This window comes from Cynocephalus volans, chromosome 16 (assembly GCF_027409185.1).
Source record: "Cynocephalus volans isolate mCynVol1 chromosome 16, mCynVol1.pri, whole genome shotgun sequence".
In the NCBI taxonomy this organism is placed as follows: domain Eukaryota; kingdom Metazoa; phylum Chordata; class Mammalia; order Dermoptera; family Cynocephalidae; genus Cynocephalus; species Cynocephalus volans.
The window spans coordinates 40,718,166-40,736,431 of NC_084475.1; the positions used below are offsets into that span (position 1 = coordinate 40,718,166).

An 18,266-nucleotide genomic window follows, 5' to 3' on the forward strand; every position below is an offset into this window, starting at 1 on the left:
ATGCACATGTATGAGCATGCACACACGCACACACGAACACGCCCACACACACAACACACACACACACGTCCACACACACACATGGTTATAACCACAGAAATTTCTCCAAACATCACCACATGACCTCTGGAGACAAAATCACCCTTTGTTGAGAACCACTGCATTAGGTGATTGTTTTTTTCTAACTAACTGTTACATTATTTTATTTCAACAAAATTTGAAAAGACCCAAACAAACCAAACATATTACAGTCATGCATCACTTAACAACAGGGATATGTTCTGAGAAATGTATCATCAGGCAATTTTGCTGTTGTGCAAACATCATAGAGAGTACTTACACAAACCTAGATGGTATTGTCTACTACACACCTAGGCTATATGGTCCAGCCATTATAATCTTATGGGACCGCTGTTGTACATGTGGTCAGTCCATTGTTAACCGAAACATCGTTATGTGGTGCGTGGCTGTACTTTTAAAAGTCTGGGTGGCATTTAAATACTTGGAATAACTAAAGTCACATTAATGCAGCAAGATTATTTTAAAATCCACATCTATCATTTTAATAACAGCATAATTATCCCCAGTTTTTACTAGAATGAAACCTTACTAAGGAGTGAGCAAAAGAGATGTACTGCATTTTCTCTAGCTTCTAACTTATGAATGACTTCATTTATCAGTCAAGAATAAGTAGAAAATGAGTATATGTGGGGACTTTGCTTCTTTTTCATGGGGTTTTTAAGATAATTAGTTCAATAATTGAGTCACTGATCCAAAAGGTAGATAAAATATACCTATAAAATTTATCAGTGAGCCAGATGGACCGCCAGGCTGGAAGTTTCACAAAATATGCCCAGATGTGTTTATACTGAAAGCCCCTCAACATGAGGGAGTCCCTGTTCAATACTAAACAGCCAAGTAACTCACTGTGCCCTGTGGTCTAGAGACAGACAGCTGGTAAGTTTCCTGGAAACATAATGATCAGTAGTCGATTTTGAGATTGGGTCTGTGAGTCTTATTTTTAAAAAAAACATATTGATTGTACATATTATGGGAAACAGAGTTATATTTCAATACATGTATACAATGCGTGATGATCTAGTCAGGGTAATTAACATATCTATCATTGCAAAACTTAATCATTTCTTTGTGATGTGCACATTTGATCTCTCTTCTAGTCATGCAGTAAATTATTGTTAATTAAAGATTCCTGGGTCAACTGTACAGCAATAGGACTTATTTTTCCTATCCAGGCACAGGAAGAGAAATATCACATGTTCTCACTCATTTGTAGGAGCTAAAGAAGAGAACAAAACAAAACAAAAATAAAGTATTAAGAAGTTGAACTATTAAAAAGAGAAAGAACTGTGGTTACTAGATGCAGGAAAGGAGGCGGGGAGATAGTGAGAGGCTGGTTAATAGTTCTGTGAGTCTTTGCATTGTACAAGAAACCAGTGCACCACATGCCTCACAGCATGGAAAACCAGTGTCTCCAGTATGATTCCGACTAATCTGCTGGTCCAGGATCACTTAATGAAATCCTAACCCCTTTCCTTCATATTGCACTTCTCAATGGAATTCTCTAAGTCTAGAGCTAAGTTCACTTATGTAATGCAGAATAAAAATAATGAAAGTTGTCATTTACTGTGTGCCAGATACCATATCAGATACACTATCACCATTACACCCCCAAGAAATAGGTTTTAGTATCTGTATTTAACTATGAATAAACTGAGACTGAACAAAAGACAATGACAGGATTCAAACTCCCATCTATCTGATGCCGCAGCCTTCCAACTCTAATAATAATAATACATTAACATTTACTGAGGACTTACCACATTGTTTCACATGTCATCTCATTCAATCTTTACAAAAATAATTTTCATTATTATATCCCAATTTTACAAATAAAAAAAAAAACAAGATTAAGCAATTCACCCAGGGCCACCTAGCTATCTTTCTTTTTTTTTTTTTTTATGTCAGGAAAGCATTTGTTTAGTTTATTTATTTATTTATTTATTTATTTATTTATTTATTTATTTATTTATTTATTTATTTTGAGTTGTCTTTACTGTTTTTTCACAGCATTTTTCCCCCCACCTAGCTGTATTTACTAGAAAGCCAAGATCAAAACCCAGGTAGTCTGACACCTGAGAACAGGTGCTTAACCACTGTAGTACACACTGTCTCCTCTTTACTGTTTTTTCACAGCATTTTTCCCCCCACCTAGCTGTATTTACTAGAAAGCCAAGATCAAAACCCAGGTAGTCTGACACCTGAGAACAGGTGCTTAACCACTGTAGTACATACTGTCTCCTCTGCAGAACATACCGAAAGATATTTACAAGACTAGGACAGAATCACCCCTCTTAATATTGAACCAACTGGACAATTTAGCTTTAAAAACAGGGGAAGCCAGCCTCGTTTCTCACTAAGAATTCCCAATTTCTATACTCCGCTCTATCAAATTTGGTATTTGTATGGAAGCTAAGATTTCTTTGAAATATATGAAGCTAACTATTTGGTAAGAATGTTTCTTCTCTTTGATTGTTGTGACCCTGCAGATAGAAATCACAATCATTCTGAATGAAAACAATCCTGAGAAATTAAATTAGAGCAGTTTCTGTTCTTACTTGCCGAGTTTTGAGTCAAGCTAGCTCTTAAATCTCATGAGTACACATCTTCCTCTCCTCACCCATCTTTTAAATCAATGTAAATAAACATAACATGAAGGAACCACGCTTTTTTATTGATCAAACTTTTTGTAAATAAATGATGAAAGAATTTTACAAAATAAAACAGAGAAAAAGGGAGAGGATAAAAAACAGACCCATGTTTCCTGTAAAACTATTTCAACACAGCTGGCTTGCTCACTTTACCAGAGTTCTGAGACCACTAAACTGTGGAAAGAATAACTAATTAACTAGCATGCATCTTTAAGGACAATGAAAAAATATGAATAAATGTCAAATTTCAAGAGATTCTTATTTAGTTTCAAAATCATACAATGCTTCTGAAATGGATTTTGAAGTTGACTTAAAATGATTAACTGACCTAAAATGTACGAAGACCCTAGTGTCCTAAAGCATGCAAAAACACTGTAACAGGCACCACGGCACTCTTTTAAAATAAAATTTTAAACTAATTGAAGCCTTTGTTATCACTGATAAAATTACATTAGTCATTCTTTGCAGATGGGCATCCCTTCAGGAAGTGTGATATCTAAGAGCCAGTAGTCTTTTGTATTAGATGGTTTGATGCAAGAGATAGAAGCCAACCTCCAGCTAGCTCAAGCCTAGAAGGGAAATACTGACTCATAGCAGGGTGTGATAGAACTGGCCGCAGGCTCTTCTGCAATCAGGGACTCAACCACTGTAGGGATCTGCTCGCTATCTCCTGAGTATCTGCCTCATTCACTCTGATCAGTTTCACTAGCAGGGGACTCAGCCTCAGACGCTCTGAATTGGCATCATTACAGAGAGGAAAAGGAAACTTCTCTCTCCAAGTTTCAGTTTTAGAAAAACAAAAACAAAAACAAACATACAAAAACACACCAAAAGCTTTCTGGTTGGCCTGTCCTCTGTCACATGCCTGCCTCCTGTCACTGTTGCCAGGTAGGAAGGTACCATAATTTAAATTAGCCTGGAAAACATACGTACCTTGTGGCCAAAATGGAGAAGAACGGTTTCTAAAAGAAGGACATGATAGGTTACGGCCAGACAAAATCAATAGTTACTGCATCCTCATCTATTTTGAGTGATAAAAGGAAAGTAATTTGGCATATGAGAAACAGATCCCAAATAACATGTATCACAGAAACAAACAAGAAAGAAAGGAACAAAGAGGAATAAGAAATAACATTGTATTAGAATACAGTCTGGAGGATTTTATTAACATGTCAAGATGAAAGTCCATCATTTCAATAGGAGGCACAGGTATGGGTCATTAGGCTACATGATTCTAATGCCTAAGAAAATATTCTCCATAACTAAGAGGATACTCTGAAGGAGAAGTGAGTATAACAAGTGGTTCTCTCTGAAAGACTGGTTTGTGATAGAAGATCCTGCAATACGGTAATGCTATAAAAATAAGACAGAATATGATGTATATTTGGTACGTCCTAGCTTTGTTTAAAGTAATTATTTTCTTGAGCTTTCCAACTCTTCATTAGCCTTTCAGAACTTAGAAAGGCTAATGAACAGTTGGAAAAGTTCTTGAAATAGTTCAACTATCCCAATTCCAATTTTGCTGAGAAGAAAGAGACCCAAAAAGAACACTTAAGTTCCCCAGGATCAGAGACAAAGTTAGTACTGGATTCACTCTGTGTTATATGACTCCTATGCCTAGACTTGACTAAATCCCATAGACAGCAGTGAAAGATAAAGGGGGTCCATTGTGCATGCACTTTTTTAAAAACTGGTATTTGAGTTACTGATAAAATTCTGTGGACCAAGCATCCTCTTATCTGGTCACAACCCCTTGTCTAAAAGTCCCTTATTAGCAGTCTAGAAAGTAGACCTCCTCCAGGGTTTTCCATCAACGTCAGCATTCATAAGAACACTCAGTCATGTGAGTTTTCTTTTGTCTCTCCCTCTGCTTCCCCACCTTCCAGATGATAGACATGATGTACTTTGTCATCATTATGCTGGTGGTGCTGATGAGCTTTGGGGTCGCCAGGCAAGCCATCCTTTTTCCCAATGAGGAGCCATCATGGAAACTGGCCAAGAACATCTTCTACATGCCCTATTGGATGATTTATGGGGAAGTGTTTGCGGACCAGATAGACCGTAAGCAAGTTTATGATTCTCATACACCAAAGTCAGGTATTTAAATTCAATTGGGTTGTGTCTTTTCCAAGTTCATTTGTTTGTTCTCAATAAATGGCTCAAGATAGAGGACTGATTCCTAGCTTTCTATCTAGGAGGAAAAACAAGAACAATTATAGAAGGTGAATATACGATTTTAGCAAAGTAGTCCTCAGCTGTTTCTTCAGGTATGTCATGTTCTGTGACACAAATCGACATCTGGTGTGCCAAATTTGATCACAAAATGAATCATTTTTTAAAAAGATCTAAATTTTTTTGTGATTCAAAATCTTAGGGCTGTGTGTTGAATATTTCAGTATCAGGAATAAATGTCACTACTCCCCACTTCTACCCCAGTCCCCAGCCCCAGCCATTAGCAAATAAATTCCTTGAGTTCGACTTTGGAACAAATAAACAATTCTCAATTTCACCATCAAAATTCAAGAGTACGGGCAAACATCTGCATGGTGTTTTTCTTTCACTGGAAACTATTCTCCAACTCTTTTTCCCACTGTCTTAAATTATGTGCTGTTGAGACTCATAGGAAGCTAGTATTCATTGCCTGGAAGTATGGAAAATGCCTTAGGTCATAAACTGAGTTGCTTGCTATAAATGCCAGAAAAAAAAAGTAGTAGCTACATGATGAAATGATTCAGTGTGGGTTGGGAGCGCCAACAGGCCCCAATGTTTCATGCCCTCATGGACACTGACTCCCTGTAATAAAACTTCTCTCTTATGGAGTTTATAGGTAGTTGTATCCTAGGAGTCTTTTCCAAGATTTTATTTGGACCAAATGTCAGGGTATTCCAGGCATTGGGAAATTATTCGGAAAGAAAGCATCCGAAAAGAAACATCTTTCAGTGTGGAGGAGTTGAATCCCAAGAGCAACTATTTCTCATTTTCCCTGAGGAGTTTAGCTCTGGAAATAACATCCCTTCAACACTGTTGAATTAACATTTTTCAGACATTTTTTGCTGACAGGCCAGCCATCTGAGCCCCGGACTGTGGACGTGGATTAGGGTTACATAGCCAGGTAGTATAGCTTATGAAGAGCAGGAGCAGGGACTAGTCAGCATCCCCCCCACACACACTGCACCCGTCCCAGCTATGACTAAGACCAGGGGCATAAGGACAAAGCACCAAAGACTGTGAGTCCTCCAGGCCTGTGAGGAGCATGTGTGCACTGGCAACAGAACACACCAGAATGACGTTCTCCCTTCCCTGATGGATTTTGAACAAATACCCTTTCCCTCTCAAAATGCATTATCCGAGGCAAGCAAGACTTTCTGGAACACCTATAGGAGACAAATATTTACTTCCTGAGACATAGCCAGCTCACTGAGGAAGAATTTTAACTCCGTCTCCCCGTTGTAATGTCTTTGGTTGACAGTGCACAGCCTTCACCAAGACAGTTTTCCAGGGACTGGGGAGAGTCCTTTTGAGAGCCTCCTTTCAGATGGTCCCTAAAGGCAAAACAACACTTAGAACGCCCATCTATGCTCACTCTCCTCAGAGATTAAACTTGCTATTTCCCCCCAAGAAATTGTTTTTCCACTTAGTTACATTATTTTGCCTTTTCTAGTTTTCCTTTCTTCCCCCAAATGAGACTAAGCCCGCACGGGTGTTTTGACAATGTAATATTTGGGGATGGGAGAAGGAGGGAAGTGTAGGTGTGTTTTACAAATGAGATTCTGTCTGTCCCTCTACAAGTGGCCATTTATTGATGTTGTACTATGAACCTAGCCTAGTGCAACAAACACCACCATCTGGCTGAATAAGAGGATTTATGATTGTTCTTTTAAAAGAAGGGCTGATTGTAGTTTAGAACTTGAAAACCCCCTGGAGATGGAAGAGAGGTGTGTTGTGTGAGTGAAGTATGAAAATAGATTTCCCGCACTGTTAATTAGATTTGTGGTGCTCTACGTGTGTAAGAATAAATTTCTACCCCAAATCCCAATATGTCCCTGACCCAGCCTTGGATGGATGCGACCTTCGTGACACCCTTCCCCTAACCACTTGCCTTCCTTTTTGATGTTCTGGAATTGGCTGCAGTGGTAGCCACTGTTCTAAGCTAAATCAGCCGGTATTCTGTCTAGAGTGCTAAAGAGTATTTGTCCTTTCTCAAATGGGTATAGAAGGCTGCCCCCAAATTTGTCATTACATTGGGCCAAGGTCATGGAACATCCCTGTCCTTTAAATGATTTGATATTCATGTTATGGCACTGGGTGGGCTCAATGAGGATTGGGTGACTGCCCCACCTGGTCGTTCAGAACTGCCCAGGAGAAGCAAGTACCAAGCTGTTTGAGAAAGGCACACATCATTTATGCTGCCCCACAGTGTCTTGCCTCTTTTATGTGCCGTGTCCAGGTTGGTTTGTGAAGCATGTATTCAGGCTGATTGGATCTCATATCCACCTGGACCCCCCGCCTTGCCCAGAGTCTACCAATCCTGTACTGTGTGGGCCTCTCCAAGTGCTGCTCATTCAAACACACCTTCTCAGAGCAACTCATTTCTAACATAATGCACGTGCTCCATATCTAACTCTTTGTTTTTGACTTCAAAATTGCTGAGCCCATTTCATGTTTGGGGAAATAATCTCTTAGTTGGGATGGATGTTTATGGATGTACAGGGGGGCCTTCAGGGTGGGTTATTGACATCAATCTTACACCTCAGAAGGAAGGAAACTTTAATGCCCCACTTCTGGGAGGCAATGTTACCTAACTACAGATTTTTGATATACATTCCGTCTTTCTTCCTATCATTTGTCCTAATCACAGAGACTGCCAATAAGGCCAAAGACGCTAGAATGAGACTTGTAAGGTTACTTTCCAAATGTGCTTTCAAACTAAAATCAAAAGGGAAAAAAAAGGAAGTTTCTGTAAAATCACAGAATAACTTTGGTGCTTTTCACCTGTAAAACGTGTTGGACTGACATAAATGACAGTCTAGCCTTAATCCAAATTAACTGTGGAGGCTAAAGTATTTGCTTTGGTGTTGGAAGCAGAGAGTGCAAGGAGGTGATTAGAAGCCGAAGATCATGAAACTGGATAAGGGACATTAATGGTCTGCTCTACCCTGGAAACTTGGCCTAACGCCCTGATTTAATTCACAGGAATTGAATTTGTTATTTGGTTGGTTTCTTTTTGGTTTTGATTTGTTTTTTTAAAAAGCCCAAAATTATCTTCAGGTATTTATGTTATATATGATACTAGCTCTCTAAGACCCAATCTAAGGACTACCATGAAATAACTTGGGCTCTGGGTTGTTAAATTCACTGCTACCAAAAGATGACATCCTGTTGGGCCATCTCATTAGGGTGACCCATGTTGCGTGGCCTCTGAGAGCTGGACAGGATCCCGCTACAGCCTGAACAGGAAAAGCCACTTAGAGGAGAGGAGCAGCAGAATAAATTTCCGGCCACATTCGTGCCATGGCCAGAGCAAAGCTAAAATCAGACGGACTCTCACCAGCTTAGAAATCTGGTTCTACGTTTTTGTGATTGAGGTGCCTGGAAGTACATCTTTGTTGGCAGAGAAAATGAGGTGTCTCTGGCCTTCTCTAGCCTCGGAATGAATGAGACTTCCACTTATTTACAGGACACCCATGTGTTGCCTGCTGTACATTCAGATTCCCCAGGCTGTACCAGGGCAGGAGAAAAATGAATCATGCTCTTGAATGCATTAAATAAGGGTCTAAATTTAGTCCTTCTTTCTGCCTCTCTGAGAATTTTTACAAGTTTAGATAGTTAAGATGAAAGCAGAATGCCCAAAACTTACTTTCTACCATGACAACTTAACATTATCTAGCCGCTTCCACTTACTTCAAGTTAACTCTTCAATCTACTTAATGCATGAGTCAATTTTTTTTTTTTTTTTCTTACTGCCTAGGGCTTTTCCACCTGAAATTAGTAAGTAATTTGGAGTAGGAGGGTTTTTTGTTTTGTTATTTATTTATTTACTGAGTACAAAAGTTTGCTATTAAAAAAAAAAAATCCTGGCTCTTTTGTATCCACGTCATCTCTGTGATATTATTGACTGGATTTAAAGTGCTGTTTTTGTCAGGAAACAAGGATCATGTATGTGCATGTAAGGAAAGCTGGCACACTCTCTTGAATTACTTTTCTGCCTCAAATTAATTGTTTCTCACTTCAGGGGTGGAAATAAGGACAGCTCAAGGAGCCAGTCTCTAAAATATGCCTGCTTATGGTGAAACTTAGAACAGCATGAGCAGGGAAGGTGACTATTGTTATGCATTTCAGTCGTTAGCCTCCAGTTCTCAAAACTCAGGGCTGTGCGTCTGTTTAGTATTCAGGACCGACCTTCCCTAATGGATTCAGAGCACACTAATGCCTACCAGCTATAGCGTGGGGAGTGTTACCACGGAAAGTAGTTTGGAAAAGAAAAACTTGAGCAAGTGCCAACTTCTGGGAAAGGAGGAATTGTTTTATAGGGTTTTGTTTTCACAGATTGCTAAGGAAGCAAGCCAACTTGAGGCACTATCCCCACGTCGTGTCCCTGAAAGTCGGCTCACATTATAAAGAATACACACTTGACTTGTTTACTAACACAGACTGAGGCTTAATGGATTTACAAATCACAGAGCTATCTGTAAACTGGCCTCTGCAATGATTCAGTGTGCTGTTGTGATCAGTATTTGTTTCAATGTCATGAGATTTATTTAGTATTTACTCACAGGTTGGACTCTCTTTTGAATTATTTTTTTTTCTTTATTCAGTGGATATTTATTTTGTTCCTACTATGATCTGGAAACTGAGGTACAGGGATGCACATGACAGACATCATCTTCAAGGAGTTTGCAGTCCAGGGGAGACAAACTGACATTGACAATACATGTGCAGAAACGGAGTCCAAAGGAGAAAGTAGTCATTCCTACCTGCAGTGGGAGTAGGGGCACAATAGACGAGACCTTGCAAAGAAAGGGAAGGCTGAGCTCAGCCCTGAAATATGAGCAGATGTTTGCTAGGCAGATGGGAGTAGGGGGTGTGATGAGAGAAGAATGGCATTCCAAACCGAGAATTAGTATGGAAAGTTCCAGTAACAGCAGGTAGTTTAGTACGGTTGACTGTAGAGTGAGAGGCAAGAGGCAGAAAGGACAGATGGGTCTGGAGAGAGAGACAGGAGGACCATGCTCAGGGTAGTATCATGATCAGATAGATGTTTTAATCAGAGCTATCATGCAAAAATGTGGGGGCTCCATAAGAGGGGTTTAAATGAGAGAGAGGTGAGAGGACATTGCTAAGGCAATAGCATCTGGGATGGAGAAGAGAGGCATCATGAGACATGAGGAAGATAAAATCAGAAGGACCTGGGCAGAAATCAGATGGTGCAAATGGTGATAGTGGAGGAAGTGGATGAGGATTTAAAACAGAGGAGATGGAGATCACTCCAAAGTTTCTGGCTTAGTCTAAAAGGCAACGTCATTTACGGAGATGGAGAGCCTGGGAGGAGGAACTATCAGGGGGAGGGGATTTTTTTCAATGGGGTTGGATTGAGCTTAAGATTCCTATGGGAATTTCAGGAAAACCACGAAGAAGGCTATTTTGTAAATAGAACTCTGGAACTTAGTAGAAAGATCTGGACTAGAGATACAGATTTGGGGATCAAGAATATAACTATCAGTGAAAGCCACGATGGGTAAGCTTGCCACAGAGCACAAGTAGAGAGAAGAGAAGGACAGAGTAGAACTCTGAGAATGGAGTAGTCAACACTATCAAATGCAAGAGGAAAGTTCAATTAGATGAATAGACGAGTCCATGCAATTAGAACTTTAGGAAGTCCCTGGTGACTTTTGCCAAAGAATTTTCATTTCAGTGGTGAATGCAAAAACCACTTGTAGCGATTTAAGAGTAAATGAAAAAGAGCCAGGCAAAGCATTTACTAGGAAAGAGGGGGAGAAGTGTTACAACATGTGTATCAGCAGGGGAGGTGGGGTGGAAAAAGTGTCAATGAAGCAGAGCTTTGACAAGAAGAGTGATGTCTTGTAATCACCGCTAGGGATGATGGGAGATGTCTCTTACTTGGTACATGCCACAGGATTGCTCAGGACCACCCATTTGCATAGTTCACATAGTTTTCTCAGTCAAGACTCAGCAGCCCTGATATAGTATCAGAAGAGACAAAAGCTTGGATTAATCCAAGATTGAGGATTTGCTGTGCCCATATGGCAGAAAAAAAGGGGACTAGGGTTTTTGAAGATGCTCTCAAGGCTTCCTGAAGTTGTGCATCACATAGTCTAAGACAGATGAAGAAGAAAGTAATGGTATAATGTTGGTTAAGTGCCTAGGAGGAAAAAGAATGATCAAAGGACTGGATTTCTAGCCTGAGCATCTAGTGTATTAACTAGCGATCCTTAGAGCTGTGATGGTAAGATGTGGTCAGAGAATGGTAAATTGTCATTCAGAATTAAGAGGTGGGGCAACTTAGAGTAATGATATGGTCCAGGGGTAGCTATGAGAATGGGTTCTAGGATATGCTGGAATTGAGGTTAAGCATCTTGAAACTAGGTTCTTCTGTGTTTGTCAATACAGATATTGAAGTTGTCCATAATAATGACAGGAAACAGTGTGAATAGAAAGACTTTTATCGGGATGGCCTAAAACTCAAAGGAGAAAAGACTTTTTGCAAAAAAGTGAAAAACAGTAGTTTGGAAAAGACAAAGAGTATGAATGAGAACACACACATTACCACCAGGAACCACAATGGGGGATGTAGGAGAAAGTGCAAGTTCCACTTGAGAAGGTGACAGAGAGGTGGTGTCTTCCTGCAAAGTGAGTTTTAATTAAGGCAAAAAAATAAAATGGGGAGGTGGGCTCATGAAAGTATGAGAAGGCATAGGAGTTTGTGTTCAGTGATAATGGGGTTCCAAAAGGCTCAGGGAAAAAGGAGCAAGAAGGAACAGTGATGGGAAAATTCAGTGGGCAGGAAGTTCAGCATGGAGAAGGATGATTGACAGGAGGAGCTTGCTTTGCAGAAGTAGAGGGTGAAAGGGAGGAGTATGGTGGGAGTAACTCATTCAGAGTTTTGAGGCAACTAAGGACTGGAAACCTAGAGTATAAGAGGCCAGATGAGGCTAATGATGTCTAGCCCTAAATGGATGGAACCAAAGACTTTGTATAATGGTGAAGAGTAACCAGATCCTGAAGAGGAACCTCCCCAGATGGCTGGAGAATCCTCCTTCTCAGAGGAGTCTCTTCTTTTGAAACTAGCAGTGGCCTATGATGCCAGAGAAGCATCATTTTTCACCCAAATGAACTCTTAAGATTACCTTGTAATCTTGCATTTTTCTTTAACCTTTTCTAGACCTGCTAATAGTTTGCCTATAATTAAGCTTAGTGCTTGGCCCATCCTGGCCATTTTCAGCCTTTCTCGTAACTCTGCCTTAAACAGAGCTCTTTTGGTACACCCTGTGTTTGCATGACTCCAAAGCCCATGCTTTTTCAACTCTATGATGAATACTCCAAGTCTTAGGTAACCCTGTGGAAAATAAAGCATCAGCAGATGTAATATATTTGAAATTCTCAAAACTTTCTTTAAAAAGCTCCAAATCACTTCCCAAAAATTTGTGCTTGGAGGAGAACAGTTGACTTCCCATTTAACCGTTGGGACTATTTTGTCACCTATGACACTGGGCAGAAGAGACATAGAAAGTGTTTGCCCCTCGAATAGAGACAAATCAGTAAGGTTTCCTTAAAAATGATGTTGGAACTGATCCTCTATAACATGTGCAAAAGTGATCTAAAAATGGGAGTCTGCAACATTTAGAGAAGAATCTAAAGTCTGTGGAATTGCTAAATACTAGGCCAACAGTGAGGGAATTCAGAAAGAGTTCACTTGTGTGTCAGCAGAAAAGTAGCAGAGAAGGTTTATTAAGAACATGTTTTGGGTAAAATTAGTCATCAGAAAACAGTAATACTTCATACTCTAGCTAGATGCAATTGCCTGCAGTTAGAGAAAGGTAATAACTAGAGCTTGAATACTTGAGACGCCTGCATAATGTGTAACTCAACCCAAAATGATGTTGGGGAACATCACCTGGAGTAGTGTTAAAAACAAAACACAAGGGCTAACGTGAAGCTGTGGTGTATCTGTGCCTGGGACACCAAGTGAGTTCACTGTCCCTTCAGGAAGACATAAATGAATTGAGCCAGAGAACAGTAGTCCAACTAATCAAGGAATAAATAAAAAGCTGCAATTTGAGGGCAGATCAGGAAGACTAGGGCTCTTCTCTCTGGAAAGATGAAACTGAGTATGCCTGAAATGCCTGAACTCCCTCTCAAAGTGAATTTCTCTATGGATACAATGAACATGACATGGGTCCCCAGATGTGAGTGTACTTCAGCCAAGGCTCCCTCAAAGTAAGAAAGTGAAAAACTTAGGTCAAATAAAGGAAATACCATTCTACAGAGCTGGTAGACAACTTGTAGGATTTATTTCCTGTCACCTCTCCCCCAGGGTGGTGGAGATGCTAAGGATTACTCAGAGCCCATTTCTTCTGAGCAGTGAGAAGCCCCAAAGTGGTTAATTTCCAGGAACCCTCAAAAGAGGGGCATTCCTCCTTGGAAAATTAACATCAAACTCCAGTCTTCTCTCCATATTTATTCTCTAGGCAGGCAAGTTACAGAAAAAAGGAACACAGGTGGTTACAAAAGAACAGTAAGACAATTGTCGTGGCAACAGTCATTAGGTTTAGCTGCACCAAGGACATCTGCCCATGGAGCCAGCAATTTTGCTGTGTTACAATTCTTTATCTACAACAGAGACTTTAGCCTGGGGAAAGTTTTTTCGTCTTTTGCAAGCTTAACATTTCTATGTGTAATTTTAAAAAGTTAGGCTATACCTGAAACTACAAGGCTTTGGAAGCTAGGCCCTGTGAAATACATTTGCTTTATATATGTTAGTACACTCCATAATTTCCCCCAAGAGGTGTTACAGAAGAAATAATGTCTCAAAGAGAATTTTGGAATTTTTGTAATTTTAATCCTAAAAAAGGAGACCCCCCGCACACAAAAGTAGCTGTTTTTTTGCTTCCCCCAAAGAAATAATTTACTTTTGAAGAAAAAGTGAAAGGTGAATTAAAAGAGGAAAAAGAAGATTCTGCCATACAAGGGGACCCATATGAGAGAAATGACATGGTTAATTCAAAATGGCATATAATTTCAAATCACATGTAATGAACATTGGTAGAGAAGACACCCAATCTAGGGTTGCGGCAGATACCATCAGTCTTCTGCCCAGATTCCCTCCCATCCCCCTTGACCAAAGTTTTGCACCCATTGTCCAGACCTGTGTGCTTTAATCCCAGGGCTCACACTGCGAACTTCCTCAGAAAATTGCCCTTGAGCTTTTGGAGCCTCTTCACCACCCAGAGAGCCTAAAGTGCTTGGGCATTTTTGTGCCCCAGGACATTTCATACTCTGTTATTGTCTGTTGGGAAGGGAAGGATGTGGGGATTATGAAAGCCTGGTCCCCTTGGCTTTTGTTTAAGTGGAAAAAACTACTAGCTTGAGGACTGCAAAATGCCTTCCTGGATGTGAGGTGCAGTTCACTCTCTGGAGGGCCCTGGGGGATCAGGCAAGGCTCAGACATCATCTAAAATTGCACTTTTTTGGCTTTTTGCCCTTCCTTATCCTGCTTCCTCCACTTTCTCTCAAGTTTCTCTTTGGAGCACCTCCTTAATAAATCACTTTCATTTGAATCCTTCACTTGGGGTCACTTCTGGAAGAAACCAACCCAAAATAGGCACTCTGGCTCCAAGCCTCCTCAGATCCTACCTGACATCATTTGTAATAGAGGCTGAAGATCTTTCCTTGAAGTGCAGAGTAGGCAGCCGTGGGGAGCCCCAGATTATATATAAAGCAGGTGGCTGATCTAGTCATCTGTATTAACCAGGTGGGGAGATAAGATTATCTCTCTCATTACAGCTGACAGGGACTTAAATGCACCTTGTACTTCTTTAATACCTGAGGTTAATGGCTGTAACTCAAGGCATTATGTTCCCACAAGTCATCGAAAGAAGTCATCCTTGAAGCTGGAAAGTTTATCCCAGCCTTAGGATCTTTTATTCCACCACATTTCTCAAATTCCTGCTCAGCACCCAGCAGGACTTGTGAGGAAATAGCAATGTTTAGACATGGTCCTTGTCTTTAAAAAGTTTAAATCTAGACCAGGTGCCAGCAAACTTTTGCTATAAAGAGCCAGATGGCATTGCAGGGCCATATAGTCTCTGTCATAACTACACAGAGTTGCCATTGTACCACAAAAACAGTCACAGACAATAAATAGACTAATGGGTGTGGCTGTGTTCCAATAACACTTTATTTACAAAAACAGGAGGTAACTAGATTTGGCCCACGGACTGCAGTCCACTGACCCCTGCTCTAAACCATCCGGTCATGCAATTGCTTTGGCTTCCTCCCCGCGTTGTCCAGTTGAGGAACGTGTGAAACCAGAGCTCCAGCATGGAATCAACTTCCTAACTACTTGAGGTTTTCTTCAAATACGCAAGATGACTCTGCTTTGTGCATTTAGTTCCCAGGAAAAGTGTTATTCTACCAATTGAAATAAAATAGACCAAGGGAGAAGATGATGTCTGATGTTGTTGAGTCAGTGTCTGTAGAAGGAAACCATACTGCTTGTGGAATGGGTATGGCTCCCAGACCACAAATGCAGAGGCTGCCAAAACATCGACTTTATTTTTTATTATAATTACAATGATTTCTATTTTGAACTCCTACACTGGGGAAAATCACCACCTCAGCCTCATCCATCTTTGCCTTCCCTGAGGGTAGATTACAATGAGGCGTGGGGGAAGGATGTAGTCATTGAGTCATCTGTCCACACCATTTACTGCTGAAACATCCATCATCCCAGTCCATATGACCCTTCAGGTCCCCTGGATTTATGAGGGCTTCCACGGTCCCAAATCTGAGACACTTTCTCTCTGGAGGATGCTGCTATCCCTAACAGAAGTGCCAGGAACACCGCACAGCTGGAGCCCCCAAAGCACGTGCCGCTGGCCACCACTCTATGCACCCTCGTGTGTGTGTGTGTGTGTGTGTGTGTGTGTGTGTGTGTGTGTGTGTGTGTGTGTGTGTGTGTGTGTGTGTGTGTGTGTGTGTAGACTCAAATTTCTCTCCTCTCTTCCCCAGCCCCACTTTTGCTAGGACATTTTTATCTACTCCCCAATCCTCCTTTCTGTTGCCCCTTCAACAGTCACTCTGAGATCCCTGAGAGCTTGTACATTTGAACCACAGAAACAGCCAGAAAGACTCAATGGCTATTTCTGGATTCTGTCCTACAACCTTCCTTTCCCTGGGATGGTGGGTACAATGCCAATACCTGCTTGGAAAGCAGGAAGGGAAAATGAGTGAGTATTTCAAAACACTACCCCACCATGCTAATTTAGCCATCTTGTAAGTGGAAACAGGATGCCCAAAATAAAAATAAACGTACAAGCTCCAGGCATGCTAGACATAATTTCCTTGTTTCAGAGGGAAGATTGTAAATGAAGTAATTATGATCTGGTGTCATCATAAATCATCTCAGAGTGTGGCTACAGGGATTTCTTAGATTCCCAGAGTGGTAGTAAGTTTGGAAAATTGCTTCAGAACAGCTCTGTCCAATAGAATCTACTATGATGGAACTGGTCCAGATCTGCCCCGTCCAATACCATAGCTGCTAGCCACATATGGCTCTTGAGTGCTTGAAACGTGGCCAGTGTGAATGAGAAACTGAATTTTTAATTTTATTTCCTTTTAATTAATTGAGATTTTAATTTACATAGCTGCATGTGGCTAGTGGCTACCACATTGGACAGCTCCATTCTAGAATATAAAATTCCTTTAGAATGCCAGCTCTAGGAGAGCAGGGACCACATCTACCTTGTTCACTGCTGCATGCCCAGCATTTCGAACTGTGTTTGGCACAGAGTAGGTGCTCACAGAATAGCCAGTGCATGAATTTAACTCCTTGAAGCAAGAGACAGAAAGACAGTGATGCTACCTGCTTTAAACAAAGAGATTTCAGTGACAACATATAAAGAAACTAGAAATGTAGAAATGCATGAAATGTCAGTGAAGATGATGAAATGCAGTTTGTTATAAAGGAATTTTAAAGTTGGATAAATTAAATGTAGTTATCATGGATTCATCTCATGCACACACACACACACACACACCGAATAAAGAGGGGGAGGAGGGAGAGAGAGAAGTGAAATCAAAGGGGAACCTAGAGTTGATAACTTCCTAAAAGTAGCTGAATTTGTATTCAAGAAGAAAATTACAGCTAGGTTTAAGAAATATCCATTGAACAAGTTGTCATTCTCATATACGTGCAGCTATCAGGCAGCTATAAAGAAGGGAAGGAGAAAAAGAGGGAGCGAAGGAAGGAGTGGGAGGGAGGCAGGCAGGCTGGCCTTGGTTGTCGAGGGCAGCAGAGGAAGGAAGACAGGGCTGCATAAGCCCAGCGGGGGACCGGATAAGGCCCATGCAGAGGGCCCTGCCAGCCCTGAGCTGCACCACGCTGGAGGTGGCTGCCACGCACCCTGTGACCACGGACTTTCCGAAGGCACAGTGTTCTGACCAAATGCAGCCAGGCAGATGGCTGATTTCTACTCAAAGCAGAGCAGACAACACCACTTCTGAGTAACACGGCAAGATATGAACTGATCTGTATTAACAGCAACCAACAAATAGACTGATCTCCACACAGGTTCTCTATTAGCAGATAATCCTAGCAAGGCTCACACATTAATTGTTTTTCCTCAAATGTGACAGAGTCCAAAAAAGCCTGCAACCTCAGTATGAAGTGGGGGGGGGGGTGCTCAAGGTCTTTTGCAAGATACTGTCCAGCGGAGCAGCAGGTTCCTGCAGCTAGATTTCAGACCACCTCTGCCGAGTGATGTTTGATGAATTGCTTGACTTTTGGCCAAATATGTTGTAGCTAGAATAGCAGGCCTAAAGTTCAAGATGAATGCTTACTTGGAAGAAGACCCCATAAACTTCAGGTTGAATGCAGGATTTTGATTCTTCACCTTAGTGACACTCTCAATTCCATTTGAGGACATCCACTGATGAGTTAAGAATAGATCGGGCTATTTCTTGAACTGGGCTATATGGATTTTCATTTTATAATGGGCAAATGTTTTATGGACTCTTGTCTATGTATGATACATCTTACAATCTAATACAAAAAGGTATAAAGGAGACATCCTGCTGTCACATTTTCCTGATTCTAGTTTGAATGGCTTCATTCATCCAGTGACAGTAACTGAGCATTTGTGTGTACCAGGCACTGTGCAAGAAGCTAGACATTAACTTTATTGTCTCTTGGCATTGAAGAAAGTTTAATGGGGAAGACTGACAAGCAAACAAATCATTACAAATCATGGCGGTATGTATTTTCCTAGAGGTGATTTGTAAGGACTTAGCTCAAAGGAA

At 40.8% G+C, this 18,266-nt stretch overlaps 1 protein-coding gene across 13 annotated transcripts in view; it reads left to right on the forward strand.

The window, feature by feature from the left end:
- Nucleotides 1-18,266, forward strand: part of TRPM3 (transient receptor potential cation channel subfamily M member 3) — an 877,808-nt gene that overhangs the window by 810,385 nt on the left and 49,157 nt on the right. For all 13 annotated transcript variants that reach the window (XM_063080764.1, XM_063080766.1, XM_063080768.1 and 10 more), the window contains one exon: nt 4,616-4,790. In XM_063080764.1, the coding sequence (XP_062936834.1) occupies nt 4,616-4,790 (175 nt within the window). The remainder of the gene's footprint in view (nt 1-4,615; nt 4,791-18,266) is intronic.